Below are 20,344 nucleotides of genomic sequence, written 5' to 3' on the forward strand. Positions count from 1 at the left end.
TCAAATAAAGAACTTCATGTGATGGAAGGTGTGCACTCTACTGAGTGCCACTATCATGATTTTAACTTATATTGGGAGGCAAATCTTTTGAAAAAAAGTTCATGTATTCTCACAGTGAATATAAAATGATTTAAAAGAATTTGCAATTACCTTTATTTAAAAAAATGAGAGGTGGCCTTTGAAAGCCTTTTGGCATGTAAGCATGATATCTTGTATGTCTTCTACTGTGTTGAAGGTGTTTAATAGAACTTCATAAAGGTATATTTGAAAAACTTGCTCTGACATTTTGACTTTTCAGATTAGAAAGAGAGTTTCTCTCCAAAAACAAGAAACTAAATGAAGAGATCGAGGAACAGAAGAAAGTAATTATAGACCTTTCAAAGAGACTTCAGTATAATGAAAAAAGTTTCAGTGAATTACAGGAAGAACTTGTAATGGTAGGTTTATATAAAAATACCTTATGGCAATTATTTTATTGGCCCAACCTTGATGTTTAACAGGTCTTTCTCTCACAACATGCCATGAGGTCATAGTAGGAAAGTAACTTAAGTGATTGCTATAAAATTAGTGATATAAAATAGATATAAAATTAGTGAAACTGGTTAAGCAAAGATGTATATAATAATACATTTTTTCTTTGGAATTAGATGAATAAAATGATAAATTATATAATGTTATAATAATGTACCTATGTGAAAGAGGGGAATTCATTTGAACTAATATCAAAGATTCCCCAGTGTAATCAGATTGTACTAGATCATCTAGAAGATCATTCTAACTTCTTTCCTCAGTAGTCTAGCATTCACACATCACAGAACTTATCCTTATAAAATATGGATCTAATCTTGACACTTGCCCTTTTCCAGAATTCATCACTGCTTCTTTGTTGCTTTCAGAGTAAGTATAGATTCTTGTCATGTAATCTAAGGCTTTTTTCGTGCTTCCATATTAACTTCCATCTTCTTTTTCCATTGCCTTATGTTTGCTTTAGCATATTAGGGTGTCCTTTGCTTCCTAAACACATTAAATATTTTCTTTCTTTCTTTTTTTTTTTTGGCTTTTGGGTCATATCTGGCAGTGCTCAGGGGTTACTCCTGGCTCTATGCTCAGAAATCGCTCCTGGTTGGCTAGGGGACCATATGGGATGCCAGGATTTGAACCATCTTTCTTCTGCATGCAAGGCAAATGCTCTACCTCTATGCTATGTCTCTGGCCCCAAATATTTTCATATTTCTTGCTTATCTTCAGACTGTTCCCTGTTGGGGCCCGGAGAGATAGCACAGCGGCATTTGCCTTGCAAGCAGCCGATCCAGGACCAAAGGTGGTTGGTTCGAATCCCGGTGTCCCATATGGTCCCCCGTGCCTGCCAGGAGCTATTTCTGAGCAGACAGCCAGAAGTAACCCCTGAGCACTGCTGGGTGTGACCCAAAAAAAAACCAAAAAACCAAAAAAAAACCAAACCAAAAACAGACTGTTCCCTTTTGGAGGGCTATATTTTCCTCTCTTTCTCTTTTAACAAATTCCCATATAAACTGTAACTCTCATCTCATTTCTTACAATATGTGAAGCTTTGGGTAAATCTGTTTTCATCCTCATCTTTCTAACTCAATTTAGAATTTTCCTCTGATTTTGTTACCTTTTGCACTTAGTTTAGCATCTTCATCATACCACATCAAAGTCAAATGCATATATATCTTCTAAGGGATTTTGGAATGTATTTCAGGAGTGCATTGAATTTAACTTAAATTTATTTTATAAATCCAGCTTCTTCTATAATTTTTCACAGTAAGCAGTTATTGGATAGGTTTTTGTTTTTGAGATAGTTAATTCTATTGTATGTTGGGACAAAAGCCACCAGGGAAGAAATTGAGTTTATAGTGAAATATATATTTTTGTCTTCTCATATATGTACCTTACTCAGAGACTTACTTAATTTTTTTTTTTTTTTTTTTTTTTTGTGGTTTTTGGGTCACACCCGGCAGTGCTCAGGGGTTATTCCTGGCTCCAGGCTCAGAAATTGCTCCTAGCAGGCACAGGGGACCATATGGGGCGCCGGGATTCGAACCGATGACCTCCTGCATGAAAGGCAAATGCCTTACCTCCATGCTATCTCTCCGGCCCCGACTTACTTAATTTTTATTTACAAAACTATTTCAGTTCTTAGTGATATCAGTTATTCAAAAATATAAACAGCATTCCCCCTATAAAAGTTAGAGACTAGTTTTTACTAGTAAAAATGAATAAATGATGATTGATGCCACTTGTAGAGGTATTGAAAGGATCAAATTTAAGCCATCTAACATTATATGTGGTATTTATTCAGTTCAAATTATTCAGTGTGTTCTCATTCAGAAATTGATGCCGTAACATGCACTGTGGTTGAATTTAAAGCTGAATTCTTCAAATGGGAACTTGAGAAAAGCTTCAAGTTCTCCATAGCATAGTGTGTTCACTGTCAACCTCCCAAGCCAGGAGCGAGTCTGAGCGCAGAGCCAGGAGTAACCCCTGAGCGCCATTGGGTGTGACCCCCCATACAAAACAAAAACATTAAGTTAATATGATCTTGCTTATATGGTTTGACCCAAATACTTAAATATTTTTCTCAACTTTAAAATTTTCATATGCGTAGGTGTATTAGGGAGATTTAGGAGATTATAGTCATTTGCATGGTCAGTTATGGTCTCTCTGAGTTTTTTTTTTTTAAATCATTGTTTTTTTTTTTTTTTTTTTTTTTTTTTTTTTTTGTGGTTTTTTTGGGTCACACCCGGCAGTGCTCAGGGGTTTTTCCTGGCTCCGTGCTCAGAAATTGCTCCTGGCAGGCACGGGGGACCATATGGGACGCCGGGATTCGAACCGATGACCTTCTGCATGAAAGGTAAACACCTTACCTCCATGCTATCTCTCCGGCCCCTAAATCATTGTTTTAAAGTTCAGGTTGAGTAGTTACAATAGTGTTGAAGTATTGATATACAAAATTTGGATTGATAGGTAATTTACTGCATTCTCCCCCCCTCCCCCCATACACACACAAAGTGCCCAAGACCATTCAATACTATCTCTACCCTCTTCTGTTCTGGTCTTTTAGTCACCCACTTTCCCCAATCCCCACCTATTTTGTTTTTTTTTTTTTTTTGGCCACACTCATTTGATGCTCAGGGGTTACTCCTGGCTAAGCGCTCAGAAATTGCTCCTGGCTTGGGGGGACCATATGGGACGCCGGGGGATCAAACCACGGTCCTTCCTTGGCTAGCACTTGTAAGGCAGACACCTTACCTCTAGTGCCACCTTGCGGGCCCCCACCCACCTCTTTTTGAGGTATCACATCCAACTGTATTCAGGGTTCATTCCTGGCAATGCTTGGGGTACCATATGGGATACTAGAAATTAAACTTGGGTCAGCTGTGTCTCTTTTTTAAACTTTTAGCTTTATGCCTTATTTTTTTTTTCATTTGCTTTATTTCCCTCCTGTTTTTCCTTTTCCTCTTATTAGTTTTCTGTTGATTTGTTTTTGGGCCACACTTGGTGGTGCTTACACTTATTCTACACTAAGGGATCACTCTTGACAAGACTTTAGGAACTGTACAGGATATAGGAGATTATTACCTGGGTTGGCCACATTAAGGGCCAGTATTTATGTGTTGTACTATCTCTTCAGCTCCTGATATATAGATTTTAAGGGCATGATTAGGAGAAGAGTAACTTGTGAATTGAATCTGGTTAAAAATGCAACAAAATAGCATGGACTAAAAGGTTACAAGAATGATCCTACAGAGTTAGAACTTGGTAATAACCAACTCAGGGAGTGAGCAAAATTCTGTTTAGGAAGAGCTATTTATACAGTAATCTAACAAAATGTGGCTTAAGGGCATAAAAGCTGTAAGAAAGTTTTGCTGCAGCAGTGGACTTCGGTGGCTCAGTGCTTGTAGTGAAATCTGTGGGCTACTAACGTGACTTTTTTATTACTCTATTTAAATACCATGGTTTATATAGTTGCTTGTAATACATTTGCTCATAATACATTTTTTTCATGCCATGTTCTAGCACCAATTCCACTCCGGTATAAAATTCCCTTAACCATTGTCCCCTGAACCCCACATACCCTCAAATCTGATTCTTTTAGCAAGCATTGAATAATTTACTTTAGATTGTTTGTTTACAACTAAGTGGTAATACAATTATAGAAAAAAACACAACAAAAGAAAAGATGTGAAAAGTATTATATTTCACAATGGGGTCATTAAGTCATTGTCTGAAATTTTACTAAGCTGTTTGTTGCTAGTTGATCATTCTATAATTGCTTTTGTTTATTAACCTTTGGTGGTTTGCATGCTATTTTGACATCTAATTTAATATATTACTACTAGGGTGTTAGTATTGAAAAAATTGGGAGGTGTCACATGGCCATGTAATCCAGAGAACCCTAAATTCTGTGGCTGACATGGTGGTTATGGAGCATGGCTATAGCTGTCAGGGCCTCTGGAAATGTGAAATGGTAGGAGAAGGCTGCCCACACTCACTCCAACAAAGTCCTGGAAATCTCAGCCCAAATACCTGCCTGCATACTTGGAGTGTTGGTTGGTTAGGCATCTCTGTAGCCATAAGTAGTAAAGCAAGGAAGTTGGACTACTGGTGTGGTGCTGATTGTGGGTTGTGGGTGCAACTGTCAAGGTTTTGGCAAGATGGGAACATGACTAGTCCTTCTTCCCAAGAGTGCCTCAGTTTTCAGCTTCAATGCCAGTGTACCCAGGGGTTTTGTGGCTAAATTTATATGTCTTTGGAGAGAAAAAAATGAGTCTATGAAGCTGGTCAATGCGTGGACATGGTGGTGGATGTGTACTCATGATTTTAATTATATCCACCTGTACAAGATCTAGGTAAAAAGTTGTTCCAGGGTCTAGAAGTCCTGGAAAAAAGTAGGGAGAGCTGTTGCAGCCATAATAATAATACAGTCCTATTTCCTGTAAGCACTTTATGTAGAGGCTTCTGACCTCAGGTGACTCTAAGAAAAGGCAAAAAAAAGTCTTCTCCCTGCCTACTCAGTTGCAGAATAAGTTGAATTGGGGTAAGGAGGAGGAAGGATCTAGATATTATTGGTTATCAGTTCAAATGCAGGGACTGAAGCAACAAAGCAGGGTGGCCTATTTCTTTTGATCAAGGAAATAGAAACAAAAATAAATGGGACTATATCAAATTAAGAAGCTTCTGCACTGCAAAGAAGTTATAATTAGAATAAAAAGACACTTTATAGGTTGGAAAGCAAGTATTTACTCACCACTTATCTGACAATGATAATGTCCAAGATAAAGCTCTTGCAAAATTTAATAATGAAACACACAATTCCATCATAACATAGGGAGAAGAGCTGAATAGTCCATCAAAGATAACATACAGATAGCTGTAGGTATGTTAAAAATGCTCTTCATCACTTATCAGGAAAATGTAAATCAGAACAGCAGTGAATAACATCTCACACCCAAAAGTATATAAACAAGATGGCAGGGATCTCTCTGCTGTTGGTGGAAATAATGCACAGTTCAACCTTTATGAGTTACAGTATGGAGACTTCTTTAAAAAAGTCAAAAATTGACCCTTCGAATCTGCTTTGTGGAATTTACCTGAGCCTAAAACAATATTTCTAAAATTTATTTGCATTAAAATGCTAATACTAGTGCTAGTAACAATAGCCAAGATTAGAAATAACCCAGGTGCTCCAGAATAGATGCATATGTAAAGAAGGTGTGGTATATATACACAATGACTTGAGTGCTATTTAGCTACCAAAAACCTGAAATAATGCAATTTGATATTAAATGGATGGAACTGGGGACATTATGCTGAATAAAGTCTGTCAGAACTAGAGGGACAAATACAGAATTCTCTCTTTTATTATGGAATATATATTTTCTTAGTAAGAGAATAGTTAATTTCCAATGTTAATAGTCCCCAAGAGTCAGCTTACAGAATTGAATTCAATGGAGGAGAGACTTCGGTGGAGTGACACTAGCCTGCTAGTGATAGATGTGTTAGAACATTATATGTTTGAAATTGTATTATCAACTGTTTTATAAATCATAGTGCGTAAGTAAAAATTAGATTAGGAACTAGAGATATGGCTTAAGGAGTAGGTCATAGGCCTTGCATATGAATCTGATCCCTGGAACTACTGAATCTCCCAGAGTCCCTCAAGTAAACTCCAGAACTTCTGGGATCACACCCCAGATGTGACTTTCCAAATGAGAAAATACATGATTGGTAGTTGCTGAACTGGTAAATCTATGCCATTACTACTGTCATAGAATTAATAGAATTTCAACATAGGACATCAAGACATTTCATTAAATTTGATTTCATGATATGTACTTCTTGAATTTTGATATTAAATGTTTTATTAAAATTAAACATTTAACCAGTTAATTTTATAACCTAAGAACTTAACAGTAATTTATTCAATGGCTAAATAATCAAATTTCTAGTCCAAATTACTTTGTGTTCTTGCCAGTAAAGTCCATTTTGAGACCAAGCATAAATATTTGGATCTTGCTGTCATAACTGCTAGTTTTATATTTGCTTCTCTTGAAGCATGGGAGCTATCATTTTCAAATTGCTATTATTAGGACTTCTTTTGTGTTTTCTTCAATGAAAAATTTTAAAGTCTGTAATTTCTTGAGATTTGGTTTTTTTATCACTCAGTAATATTTAGGTTGTTGCTGTAGGAGAGACCACATATTGAAAAGGGAATTCTAGTTCTCATGAGGATTTGCTCAAAGAATGTTTTATTCTATAAAGAACTTGTGATTGAAAATGTCCAAGTGTATATGTTTTTCTCTATATTTTGGGATTTGACTGATTATATAATAGTAATAACTTCTGGCATTAAATAGGATTTTGAAAAGTGCTTTGATTTTTGTGGTATAGTTAATGTGACCTGATAATAGTTTTGCTTCAGATGATTTATTATGTTTGCTTTAATGAACTTGTTTCTGATTTTGTAGGAGACATTTAAAACTGTGGACCTAATAAGCTTTCTATTCTGAAATTTGTTGATTTCTGTTTTATTCTTTTATTTATTTACCTCTCAAAAAGGAATAGTGTTTCTATATGAAATTGTTTTTGCTAGTATAAAACATCACTTTATATCTCTTTTAGTACTTCTTAAAAACTTGGCACTTTTAAATGCTGTTCATTGAAAGTATATTTATTTAAATTTTATTATATGGCTGGCTACTTAAATTGAAGATTATTTTCATGTAACAATAAATTTGTAATAGTTAAAATCTCGCTTTTTGAGTTAGGTTTTTAAATTGATATCTTGTGGTTTATAATACTGTTAATAATACTATAATATAATATACATATAATATAATACTGTAAATAATACTATTATAATACTGTTTCTTATGCGCATAGTACCAACACCACACCCATCCCCAGTGCCTCTTTCTTTTTTTAGAATGTTTTGTACATTTTGTTTAAAAAAATGAAAAAATATTTTCTTTTTTTTTTTTTTTTTTTTTTTTGATTTTTCGGGCCACATCCATTTTGATGCTGAGAGGTTACTCCTGGCTAAGTGCTCAGAAATTGCTCCTGGCTTGGGGGGATCAGATGGGACACAGGGGGATCGAACCACGGTCCTTCCTTGGCTAGTGCTTGCAAGGCAGACACCTTACCTCTAGTGCCACCTCACCGGCCCCCCTTTACTGTCTATATTTGTATTTAATTTAAATATATTTATTTAGGATCTATTTTTTTTTATTCAACATTGTGCTAGTGCTATAAGTGTCTTAAAGCAATAGTCAAGAGGAGCTGGAGCAAAAGCACAGTATTAGGGAGTTTACCTTGTATGTGACAGACTCAGGTTCCATTCCTCAAGCCTATCAGGAGCTATTTCTGAGTGTGGAGTCAGGAGTAACCCCTGAGGGCTGCTGGGTATGTATGGCTCCCCAAAAAAGCAATAGTCGAGAGAATATAATCAACACAAAATTTATGATTGGATTGTTCAGCCGAAATAGCCAGCGAATACATTTTCTTAAATGCTATTGAAAGAGGACCTCTATTTCTACAAATTCTCCAGGTATTAAAATATCTCAGTTCTTCTAGCTCAGATCTTTATATCAGAGATTACTCCTCTTATTTGTATATTTTTCTTGACTTCATTAAATTCTATCAAATTCAATCCAGTCCTGTCTAATCCAGTTAGTGTAATGAAACACAATGTTAGTGAGATCTGACCATTCTACCTTTTCAGTGTGTTTATAAAATATTTAAAATAGGCACCAGGGCCTCATAAAATTATTGCTGAGTATTTGTACAATATTACATTAAGTTAAGTTAAAAAATGATTGAGGCAGGAAAGAAGTTTTATAAATAATGGATTTGAGTTGAGTAAGTTTTAGTGTCTTTATACTTAATTGTACTACCTATGTCCACACCAAAAGTCTGTAGCTCTTATAATTTGTGACCCTTATTATATATATATATATTTTTTTTTTTAATTAAAAGGCTAAGAAGCACCAAGCCTTTCTAGTGGAGACATGTGAAAATAACGTCAAAGAATTGGATTCGATCTTGGACAGCTTTACTGTGTCGGGCCAGTGGACATCAGGTTAGTTGAAGGTATAATATGACAGATGCATCTGTCAATGTTCCAAAGTCACTACATTTTGGGAATTCTGCAGATGCCTTTTATAGTCCCTAATCTCAACATGTTTTGATTTGATGACATGATAAGAGCAGTTCTCACAGCAGTCAGTTGGCCTAGCTGGCTGAGAAAGGGTGATGGAAAGTGGACCTGCTGTTGTCCTCCCAGAACTTGATTTACAAGTGTTGGGGTCTGTGTGATTGGATCGACAAGGGCTCACTTGCTGTGTTCTGAGTCCAACTGAGAAAAAAGTCCTTACAGTATACCTGCAAGGGGAACAGATGTTTCTATCAAACTGAGCCAAATTCCGAGGCAACCTTCACCAATTTAAAGGTCATGCATTCAAAAGGTTATGTAGGACACAGACTTTAACATAGTTATATTCTATACCATTGATTTCTAAGCCATTTTTCCTTCATTTTCTACTACCATATATATATATTTATAATGTTTTGGTAGAGGCTATACATATATTGTTTAGTAGGTATATATTTATAAAATGTTTTGGTTTTAGTATAATATTTAGTATTATAAACATTGTATATTAAGTAGAGCTGTTTTGGGAACTAGTAAAATCATTAATTGGCTAATGAGTACTTTCCATGATTGATTTCTATATTCTTATTTTTTGGTGATTTTTTGCATGCTGTGTAATAATTTTGACTCAAATACTTCTGCTTTTTTGCCTTTTCTCCCATATCATTATTTTTAGATTATGTGTTTTCTGACTCAATTATCTTTTTCTAAAGACATACAAAATAAAATTCCTTCTATGTTAAGTTTAACTTTAGAACATTGAATAATTAATTTTTTGGTTTTGAGTTATACCCTGCTGTACTAGGACTTTCTTCTGACTGTCCTCAGGAATTATTCCTAGTAGTGTTTCAGGGTACCATAAGGGGTGCCACGGATTGAAACAAAGCAACCTTACCTGCTGTAGTGTCTCTTTGACCCTGTTTATTATTGTTTTTTAGTTTACCAGGAGGGACAAAAATAATAAACTTCATATTCGATATTTTATGGAGAGTCAAAATTTAAAAATTCTTTACTGTATCAACTGCACAAAGACAAATAAATATGCTGTTTCTCCCAGATGAAGCCATAAAAATTGTATCTGCCAACAATGCAATGATGTGTATATATGTCTGATACATAGGTATAAGCAAATATAGTTTATAATACATATACATTATTGTTTTAAATAGGGGCATATTTTAAAAACTATTCAAGTAATGTATAGAGTTAGTATTTGTTACAAAACTAATGCAGTAATTGTTGAGAGGATTATCAAGGGATATTCTATTTTGCAATTATGACAAATAGAAAATATTTTATCTCCTTTTGTGATCTCATCTCACGTTCAGTTGCTTATATATTCAGTAATTACTCTAGTTGCATGAAATTTAGGGTAATTCTAATAGAATTTTTTAACTTTTAAAACTGGTGTAACTAAAAGCTGTTTTCTTGAGTGAACTTTAGTTAAGAGTTATTCATATGTAATTTTTACTTCTTTTTGTCTTCAGAGTTTTTGGTTTACTAGAGTAGCAGATTGTCCTCACAAGTTCATCTTTGTGTAGATGCTAAGGAGAAGTTTAAGTTAGTTCAACTCATTAAGGAATTTGTTTACATAAAGAATTCAATTTCCTTTTCAAATGGGTCAATATGATAGTTTGCACTTTTTTTTCTGTTGGATCCAGTTGGATCCAGTCTTCTTAGAAATGAATTACTCTGATTCTCCATTGCTTCCATGCAGTCTGTTTTCCCTATAGCCATTAGAATGATTTGAAAACTTAAGACATGTTATTTCTTAGTTATAAACTTGACTAATTAGAATCTACATTTTACTGGGTATTAACATTGACTTACAAGACCCTATGTGAACTTCCTTAATCCCCTTTCACTCTTTATTTTATCAATTTTTTTTATGCTACACTCATTGATGCTCGAGTCTTATTCCTGGCTTTGTACACAGAGATGATCCAGGTTGGGCTTGGGGACCATATGATATGCCAGGAATCAAGTCCGGGTTGAGAGTGTGAAGGCAAGTACCCTACCCATTGCAGATGTTCTGCCCCTCTATCACTATTCGATTGTATGCCCTTCTCCTATTTAATTCTCTTCCTCTCCCCTTACTTGTAATTGTTATGTGGTCACCCAAAATTATGCACATGCTTGACTATGGGATTTCACATGTTAGTTGTAGTGCTGACAGAGGTCACACATCAGGTTGAGAGATTGTTTTTTTTTTTTTTTTTTTTTTTTTGTTTTGGTTTTTGGGCCAAACCTGGCAGTGCTCAGAGATTACTTCTGGTTCTGTGCTCAGAAATCACTCCTGGCAGGTTCGGGGGACCAAATGGGGTGCTGGGGATAGAACCTGGATCTGTCCCAGGTTGGTTGTATGCAAGGCAAATGCCCTACCACTGTGCTATCACTCCAGTCCCAAAGAATTTCTTCTTGAGTGTCCATGTGCTTTCCAGGAGTTGTAATTCATTGTCACAGAGATAACACTTTAAAAAATGTGCTAGTTGAGATATTACATTTCTTTTAGTTGTCATGCTTAAATAACATACCTGACTGCAGTGTGACTGAAAATTTCTTGCAGTGCTGGGGATCAAAGATAACAGAACTGCCAGGCATAAAGAGTAGGACTCTATCGCTTCTCGGCCTTTTGGCTAAGATCAAGTGTAGTATCTGTTCTTATTAGTTTAATATCTGATACATCGTCTATCCGACGACAATATATTAAATGGATTTTTGGCACTAGGAACTGGAATAGGAGCTTGCTCCATCCATTCCACGCATCGACCTGGTATTGCAGTACCTCCAGGAACGGTGCACCAGAAAAAAAAAAAAGAAAAAGAGTAGGACTCTGTGTATGTGGGGATACCAGGGAATGAACTTGTGGTCTTACACATGAAAGGCAAGCATTGTAGGCCATGGGGCTATTTTCTTGTAGTGCCTAATCTCTTATTACTTGCCTCCCTCCTTTCTTGTCTTTTGTTGAACATAGCATGAACGCTTTCGCTTTGAGGACCTTTGTGCTGGTCATTCTTTCTATTGTGGAAGTTCTTTAACTATATTAATCAATATACCTTTTACTTACTTCTTATCATAGCTTCTTAATTTCTTTTTTTTTTTTCGGGCCACACCCATTTGGTGCCCAGGGGTTATTCCTGGCTAAGCGCTCAGAAATTGATCCTGGCTTGGGGGGACACTGGGGGATCGAACCGTGGTCCTGATCCTTGGCTAGCGTTTGCAAGGCAGACACCTTACCTTTAGCGCCACCTCGCCGGCCCCAGCTTCTTAATTTCTTATTTTACTTATATCTATGCTCTTACTATCTCTTGAAGTTCATCCACTATTTATTCCCATGCTACTTGCCTCACTACCCAACACCTTTTTCTGCTGTATTAATTTTCTTTCTCCATAACACTTAAGCTGTTCAATAATGTATATGTGGAACACATTATTTTAGCTGTAATAGTAGACTCTATAAAGAAAAAGAACTGACCAGGGGGCTGGAGTGGTAGTGCAGTGGTAGGGCATTTGCTCTGCACATGGCTGACTCAGGATGGACTGTGGTTCGATCCCCCGGAGTCCCATATGGTCCCCCAAGCCAGGAGTGATTTTTGAGCATGTAGCCAGGAGTAATCCCTGAGTGTCACCGGGTGTGACCCAAAAACAAAAACAAAACAAAACAAAAAAGAAATCCTATAATCTGTCTTCTGTAAATTGAAGAATAGAAGATGGGTGGTATGATTTAGTCCACATCTGAAAGTCTATACTCTAATTAATATCAAATCGATTCCCTGGTAAATGGCAAAAAAGGTACTTTATCAATTTATATATGACTATTTTATTATAAATATCAGAGAAGGAAAATATATGTGCAGAACAAAGCTTTGCTGATTCTCTAATGGGAATGTCCGTATAAATAACTTGCTACTATGTGGCCCTCTAGAGAATAGTTTCAAGTCATAGGTTCACTGTTTGTCTTTTATGTTGATGTTTTTGGCATTTAAGATGTAGTAATTCTATCAGTTTTGTCAAATGTAACTCCATCTTGTTGAGCCCAGTTAATAATGCCATGATTCCTTTCTATAATAACAAAGTTGACCAAAGATCAAGTTGCTTGGGAATGGATGCTGACGAACATTCAGAGAATGCTCTGTCTTGTTTTCCTGATTACTAAAATTTTCCTCTACTGAATATGGAATGATCTGTCTACATATTTTCCCCCTGTCCATCTTGCTATCAGTTTTTTAGTTGTGTCTTTCAGCTCCCTGACCATTCAGCCAGTTATTATCTATGAATTGGTATATATTTATACTTTCAATCATCTTTCATTCTAGGCAAAATTGAAAAAGTTATTAAATTTATTACTAAAATTTATGCTTAATTGGGAGTCACATGATTATACTTAATATACAATACTTATACTCTGTCCTGATCTAAGATCTCATTTATATTCTGCACAAGTCAGATAGATGAGTTATATTATATTAAATTACTATTATATTAAAATTAAAAAATTATTAATATATAATTATATAATAATATATGACATAATTATTGTAATAAATTATACTAATTATTTACATTATATTAAATTATATTGTGGTTGGAACTACCATCTGTTTATCTTTCAAGTCTTTTATAGGAGCACTAATCTCTGTAATCTAAATGTGACATTACTTTCAGTTTAATTTTTTGATGGGTAAAACTTCTATAATTTTTACTTGCTTTTGTTTGTTTTTGTTTTGGAGCCATACCCAGGAGTGCTCAGGGTTTATTATAGTTCTGCACTCAGGAATTAATTTTGGGTGACTTAGGGTACTGTATAGGATTCTGGAGATCAAAGCTGGGTCAGCCATGCATAAAAAAATGCCCTGTTTTTTTTTTTTTTGTATATATCTATAACTGTTTCACTTGCTGGTTTTATATTTAATAGACCTCTTTAAATCTCTCACTTCATGGATGAGGTAACCAAAATGGCCATGTCTACATTGTCTTTTTCATCTGCACACTCCAAATTGGAGACATACTATGAGTTAACTTTAGATACTGAGACCACTACTAGAGGTTGAACTTTGCTAAAATTCATTTCATCACCCAATCTGTCTAACCTCCTAGTGAACCCTGTAGCATTTCAGATCTGCTAGGAACTACTCTTAGTTCAGATTCAATGTCCAGTTACTTCTGTTGAGGAAGGTTATATCCCCCATTCCTGTGCAGGGGTGCTTTGATAAATAACTGCATGCTTTTTTGAGGAGTATAAGGAACAATAATTTGTTATATTATTTTTTTTACTGATATGTTAATGTTCCTAAAGAAAATTCATCCTCTTTATTTAGAGTTTGCTAGTCTGGAATTGGTTGAAGCCCAAGACACTCTTTTATGTTGACTGACACTTTATAGTAATCAGAATCAGAGCTTTTTTGCCTATACAAATCAGATAGCATATTGTAGAATTTATGTCTATTTTGGTGAATGCTGGCTCTCTTCATGGGTAAAACTTGTTTTTATTTCTTTGTTCTTTATATAACTGTCAATTTTGTCTTTAGAATTTAGTTCTATTTCTTGAGTTGTGTTAGCAGAGATCCCATTTTCCTCAATGAACTCAAGGAACCCAATTTGGTACCATTTCCAGGTTTGTCCACAGTCTTTTTTTTTTTTAATTTAATTTTTTCAAATTTTATTTGTATATTTCTTTTTTTATAATAATTTTTATTTTGACCAAAGTGGATTACATATCTTTCACAGTAATATTTTAGGTACATAGTGACATTGAATCAGGGGCATTCCCACCACCAATGTTGTCCTCTCTCCACCCCTGTACCCAGCATGCATCCCATATCCCTCTCCTTTACCACCCGGGCTGCTAGTATAAATATTCACAGTCTAAAAATGTGAAGGACCTATACAAGGAAAACTATAAAACTCTGCTCCAAGAAATAAGAGAGGACACGCGGAAATGGAAGCACATACCCTGCTCATGGATTGGCAGGATTAACATCATTAAAATGGCAATACTCCCCAAAGCACTGTACAGATTTAATGCGATCCTCCTAAAGATACCCATGACATTCTTCAAAGAAGTGGACCAGGCACTTTTGAAATTTATTTGGAACAATAAACACCCTCGAATAGCTAAAGCAATCATTGGGAAAAAGAATATGGGAGGAATTACTTTCCCCAACTTTAAACTTTACTACAAAGCAATAGTTATCAAAACAGCATGGTATTGGAATAAGGACAGGCCCTCAGATCAGTGGAATAAGCTTGAATACTCAGAGAATGTTCCCCAGACATACAATCACCTAATTTTTGATAAAGGAGCAAAAAATCCTAAATGGAACAAAGAAAGCCTCTTCAACAAGTGGTGTTGGCACAACTGGCTAGCCACTTGCAAAAAATTGAACTTAGACCCCCAGCTAACATCATGTACGAAGGTTAAATCCAAATGGATTAAAGACCTCGATATCAGCCCCAAAACCATAAGATATATAGAACAATACGTAGGTAAAACACTCCAGGACATTGAGGCTAAAGGCATCTTCAAGGAAGAAACTGCACTCTCCAAGCAAGTGAAAGCAGAAATTAACCGATGGGAATATATTAAGCTGAGAAGCTTCTGCACCTCAAAGGAAATAGTGCCCAAGATACAAGAGCCACCCACTGAGTGGGAGAAACTATTCACCCAATACCCATCAGATAAGGGGCTAATCTCCAAAATATACAAGGCACTGACAGAACTTTACAAGAAAAAAACATCTAATCCCATCAAAAAATGGGGAGAAGAAATGAACAGACACTTTGACAAAGAAGAAATACAGATGGCCAAAAGACACATGAAAAAGTGCTCCACATCACTAATCATCAGGGAGATGCAAATCAAAACAACGATGAGATACCACCTCACACCACAGAGAATGGCACACATCACAAAGAATGAGAATAAACAGTGTTGGCGGGGATGTGGGGAGAAAGGAACTCTTATCCACTGCTGGTGGGAATGCCGTCTAGTTCAACCTTTATGGAAAGCGATATGGAGATTCCTCCAAAAACTGGAAATCGAGCTCCCATACGATCCAGCTATACCACTCCTAGGAATATACCCTAGGAACACAAAAATACAATACAAAAACCCCTTCCTTACACCTATATTCATTGCAGCACTATTTACCATAGCAAGACTCTGGAAACAACCAAGATGCCCTTCAACAGACGAATGGCTAAAGAAACTGTGGTACATATACACAATGGAATATTATGCAGCTGTCAGGAGAGATGAAGTCATGAAATTTTCCTATACATGGATGTACATGGAATCTATTATGCTGAGTGAAATAAGTCAGAGAGAGAGAGAGAAAAACGCAGAATGGTCTCACACATTTATGGGTTTTAAGAAAAATGAAAGACATTCTTGCAATAATAACTTTCAGACACAAAAGAGAAAAGAGCTGGAAGTTCCAGCTCACCTCAGGAAGCTCATCACAAAGAGTGATGAGTTTAGTTGGATAAATAACTACATTTTGAACTGTCCTAATAATGAGAATGTATGAGGGAAATTGAGAACCTGTTTAGAGTACAGGCGGGGGTCGGAGGGGGGGTCGGAGGGAGACTTGGGACATTGGTGATGGGAATGTTGCACTGGTGATGGGTGGTGTTAAGAAAAAAAAAAAAAGACTAGCACCTGCCCTACTGTTCTCCTCTCTGATCCTTGAATTTGTTTAATACCAATTTAAGGTTGACTTCTTCAAGAGTTCCTTTGCAAAAATAAGAGAGGGGGAGAGCTAAAAAGAAGTTTAAAAGGATCTATTTTGTTCTCTATTTGCTTGTAGAATTAATTACTTGTGTAGAGACACACAAGTAAGCAAACAGTAAAATGGGCATTGTTTATGAAGGTAAAGTTAAAAAATAAATTGTTGGTTGGAAAAAAAATATTCACAGTCTTTTTTTTTTTTTTTTTTTTTTTTTGGTTTTTGGGACATACCTGTTTGAGGTTCATGGGTTACTTCTGGCTATGATCTCAGAAATCGCTCCTGGCTGGGGGACCATATGGGACGTCGGGGGATCGAACCATCCTACGCTAGTGCTTGCAAGGCAGACACCTTACCTCTAGTGCCACCTTCCCGGTCCCTATTCACAGTCTTTTATCTACACAGTTAAAATCAGTATTCTGCTACTTCCTCATCAGTATCATTCTCAAGTCCTGGTAAAGAGGTGTGGGGAATCAAACTGGGGTCAGGTACTTGCAAGAAAAGTGCCTTACTTGGTGTGCTATCTCTCAAGTCTCTCCAAAAACCCATTTTTAAAGCTGATGCTATTATCTTAATAATCTTTATATAGCTCCCCAATAGAAATAATAAGTTATAATGAGTGAGATAACTATACCTGTCACCCCCCCCCCCCGGGCAAAATGCTAATTTTACTTGATAGTCAGACCTGCCCACTTCTGGGAGGGATCTGTGGTTGCTAAGAAAGGGTTTCCTGAGGGGTGTAGGAGATCAGGAGAAGGAAGGAAGAAGTAGCTAGAGAAGTAGGCAGGATGGAGAGATGGCAGATTCAGGATTAAATTGAGGGCGGCTTATGTAGCCTGCTTAAAAGGTTGATCTTAGAAGCCATACTTGTTAGCTAAGGCCATTTTATTAATAAAGCTGATGTCTCCTGAACCTGATTGCCTGTGGATCATTTCTGGAAGGGGATCCAGGCACCTGACCCTGGGCTGGCAGAGAAAGGCCTCTCCCCTCCACCTTACCATCATCCACACCATCCAGGACTCTATAATTAATATGTATTTCAACATAGCTCCTCTACCTTCTCAAGCTTTCTCTTATTTACTTCAGTCTCCCATAAATGCCCCAAAGTTGGAGTGTTATGAAGAGAAAATATGAGGAGAAAATAACGAAGAGAAAATATAAGAAAAAAAAAACTTAGTCTTTATTTTGGTTCTTTTTTTTTTTTTTGACTCTCCTAGAGTATATATGGTCTGAGAAAGCAGGATCACATAATAAATACTTTCTGTCATAAAAGTCAGCCATTTTCTTTTACACATTAATGCTATTATATATCACATGTACATACCTCAACATGAATGAATTAACACAAATCACAGTGCTGATATCAACATGTTGAAAATACAAGTTTGTAGGATAATGAAGATGCTTATGATTTCAGAGATAAGTCAATGCACAGAATGTTGACTGAGTTTGTATAGTATAATTTCCAACATAATGTTTATATTCAGTGCTTTTAGAACTAATGAAGTGGGGCTAGAGAGATAGCACAGTGGTAGGGCGTTTGCCTGGTAAGCAGCCAATCCAGGACGGATGGTGGTTCGAATCCCGGCATCCCATATGGTCCCCTGAGTCTGTCAGGAGCTATTTCTGAGCACAGAGCCAGGAGTAACCCCTGAGCGCTGCTGAGTGTGACCCCAAAACCAGAAAGAAAAATAAAGAACTGATGAAGCAATTTCTAAGTCATCAATATGTTAAATATTTGGATCTTTCAGGTGAAAATATTTAAATTTTATTTTCTGTTTTATTATGTGATTAAAATTAACAATAAGCAATAGAGGTTTTTTTATTAAATTATTATTTATTTTGAGTATTTTTATAAAGAACTTTCTGGAAAAAACTCAGTTTTTTCATATATTTTCTCTTCATATTTCTCTTCATATGTTCTCTTCATAACACTCCACTCTTAGGCATTTATTGGGAGACTGAAGTAAATAAGAGAAAGCCTGAGAAGGTAGAGGAGGTATAGTTACCTCACTCATCATAACTTATTGTTTCTACTGGGGAGTTATATGTAGCTTATTGAGATAATAGCATCAGCTTTAAAAATGGGTTTATGGAGGGACTTTGAGAGATAGTACAGCAAATAAGCAGGTAAAAGCAGGTACTTTTCTTGCATGTACATGACCCTAGGTTGATTCCCCAGACCACATATGAGTCTTACCAGGAGTGATTCCTAAACAGCTAGCAGTAAGCCTGAACATTTTTGGTGTGGCCCAGTCCTCCTCTCATTGACCCTCCCCACCACCAAATGAGGTTTTAAGTCATATAAAATTATTAGTTGTTTTAGATTGTCTAAAAGGAGGCATTTAAACATGAGGCTATTTATTAAAATAACTAATACTTCATAATATGGGATACAAATTTAAATAAAAATTGATCAAGATATATCTATACCTTTGATTTGGAGTTGAATATATTTACAAGGGAGAGGCCCAGTAGCAAAGTGCTTACCTTGCAAGTGTGAAGCCATTTAGATCCATAGGATTGTCCCACATCTTCTGAGTTGTATCCTGGTAGTGCTGTGTTTTAGGACCTCTGGTGCCACAACAACAATTGGACTTTGATCTTTGAAAAAGCACCTATGACTTCATTCTAAGATTTATTTTCCTCTAATGTTTTATACTTTATATTTTGGGCATACTTTTGCTAACATAGTTGTGATTTTTTGTCATAATGCATTGATTACATTACTAGGCAGTATAAAATTAATCTCTTGTTTGAGAAACCCTTTCCTTTTATTTGTAAGCATTTTGTTATGTTAAGGTACCAGTAAATATTTCATTTTATAATGAATGTGTATGAGACATAAATGTATATGGGGCATACTTTCTATGTCTAAGCTTTGTTAGTAAAATTATTTTAAACCAAAGAAAAGTTTTATTTTATGTAGAATGTAGGAATATGTATGGGTCAGCAAGGAGAGGTCATTTTGTATCCTTACCCTTCAACATGCATATTAAGATGATTTTATTTTCTGAATTTCTGAGGAAGTTTTCTCACTTATTGTACAAGCCAGCAAATTTCCTGTGTGTCCTTGAAAAATTTATTCATGGACCACTCGTATAGTAGCAAAAGAAAAGAATTATACATTACATATTTTCCTCTTGTGCTAGAGAGAAATTTTTTCAAAAATATATTTGGTAAAACCTTTAATAAAATCTTTAATAAGTTATCTTTCCAAAGTCATCACCAAGAATACTGTCTCCTTTATTATCATGACCTGAGAGCAGTGTATTTTTTCCCACCATGCTGTGATGTGTTGTTTTCATAAGAGTTCTGGTTTTTTGTTTGTTTGTTTTTGGGGTCACATCCAGTGGCGCTCAGGGGGTACTCCTGGCTCTGAGCTCAGAAATAGCTCCTGGCTCAGGGGACCATAGGGGATGCTGGAGATTGTACCTGCATCTGTCCTGGATCAGCTGTGTGCAAGGCAAACTCCCTACCACTGTGCTACTACTTTGGCCCAAGACTTCTGACTTTAAAGCTAAATATTCTGTTTAAGAAAATAAAAAGTGGGGCTGGAGAGATAGTATGGAGGTAAAGCGTTCACCTTTCATGCAGAAGGTTATAGGTTCAAATCCCGGCATCCCATATGGTCCCCCATGCCTGCCAGGAGCAATTTCTGAGCATGGAGCCAGGAGTAACGCCTGAACACTGCCGGGTGTGACCCAAAAACCAAAAAAAAAAAAAAAAAAGAAAAGAAAAAAAAAAGAAAAGAAAAGAAAAAGTGTATTCGTATTTAATATAGTCTTTTAATTGTAATTAATTATATATTTGTTGATAACATCTTAATAATATTAAGTTATTAAATATTACCAGTACTATGAGATGAATAAAGTTGCTCTATGATTATTCAAAAAATCTCTTTCCTTTTTTGTTTTTATTTTCATTGTGTCCTTTTTTATTT

At 35.9% G+C, this 20,344-nt stretch overlaps 1 protein-coding gene and 1 non-coding gene across 3 annotated transcripts in view; both read left to right on the plus strand.

The window, feature by feature from the left end:
- Positions 1 to 20,344, plus strand: part of CCDC171 (coiled-coil domain containing 171) — a 335,855-nt gene that overhangs the window by 87,600 nt on the left and 227,911 nt on the right. For both annotated transcript variants that reach the window (XM_049769310.1, XM_049769319.1), the window contains exons 9-10: positions 299 to 437; positions 8,500 to 8,602. In XM_049769310.1, the coding sequence (XP_049625267.1) occupies positions 299 to 437; positions 8,500 to 8,602 (242 nt within the window). The remainder of the gene's footprint in view (positions 1 to 298; positions 438 to 8,499; positions 8,603 to 20,344) is intronic.
- On the plus strand, positions 11,291 to 11,481 carry LOC126033691 (U2 spliceosomal RNA). The gene has a single exon (XR_007504486.1). It is a non-coding gene; the product is annotated as a U2 spliceosomal RNA (small nuclear RNA).

The sequence above is a fragment of the Suncus etruscus genome, chromosome 1, assembly GCF_024139225.1.
Source record: "Suncus etruscus isolate mSunEtr1 chromosome 1, mSunEtr1.pri.cur, whole genome shotgun sequence".
NCBI classification, from domain to species: Eukaryota; Metazoa; Chordata; class Mammalia; order Eulipotyphla; family Soricidae; genus Suncus; species Suncus etruscus.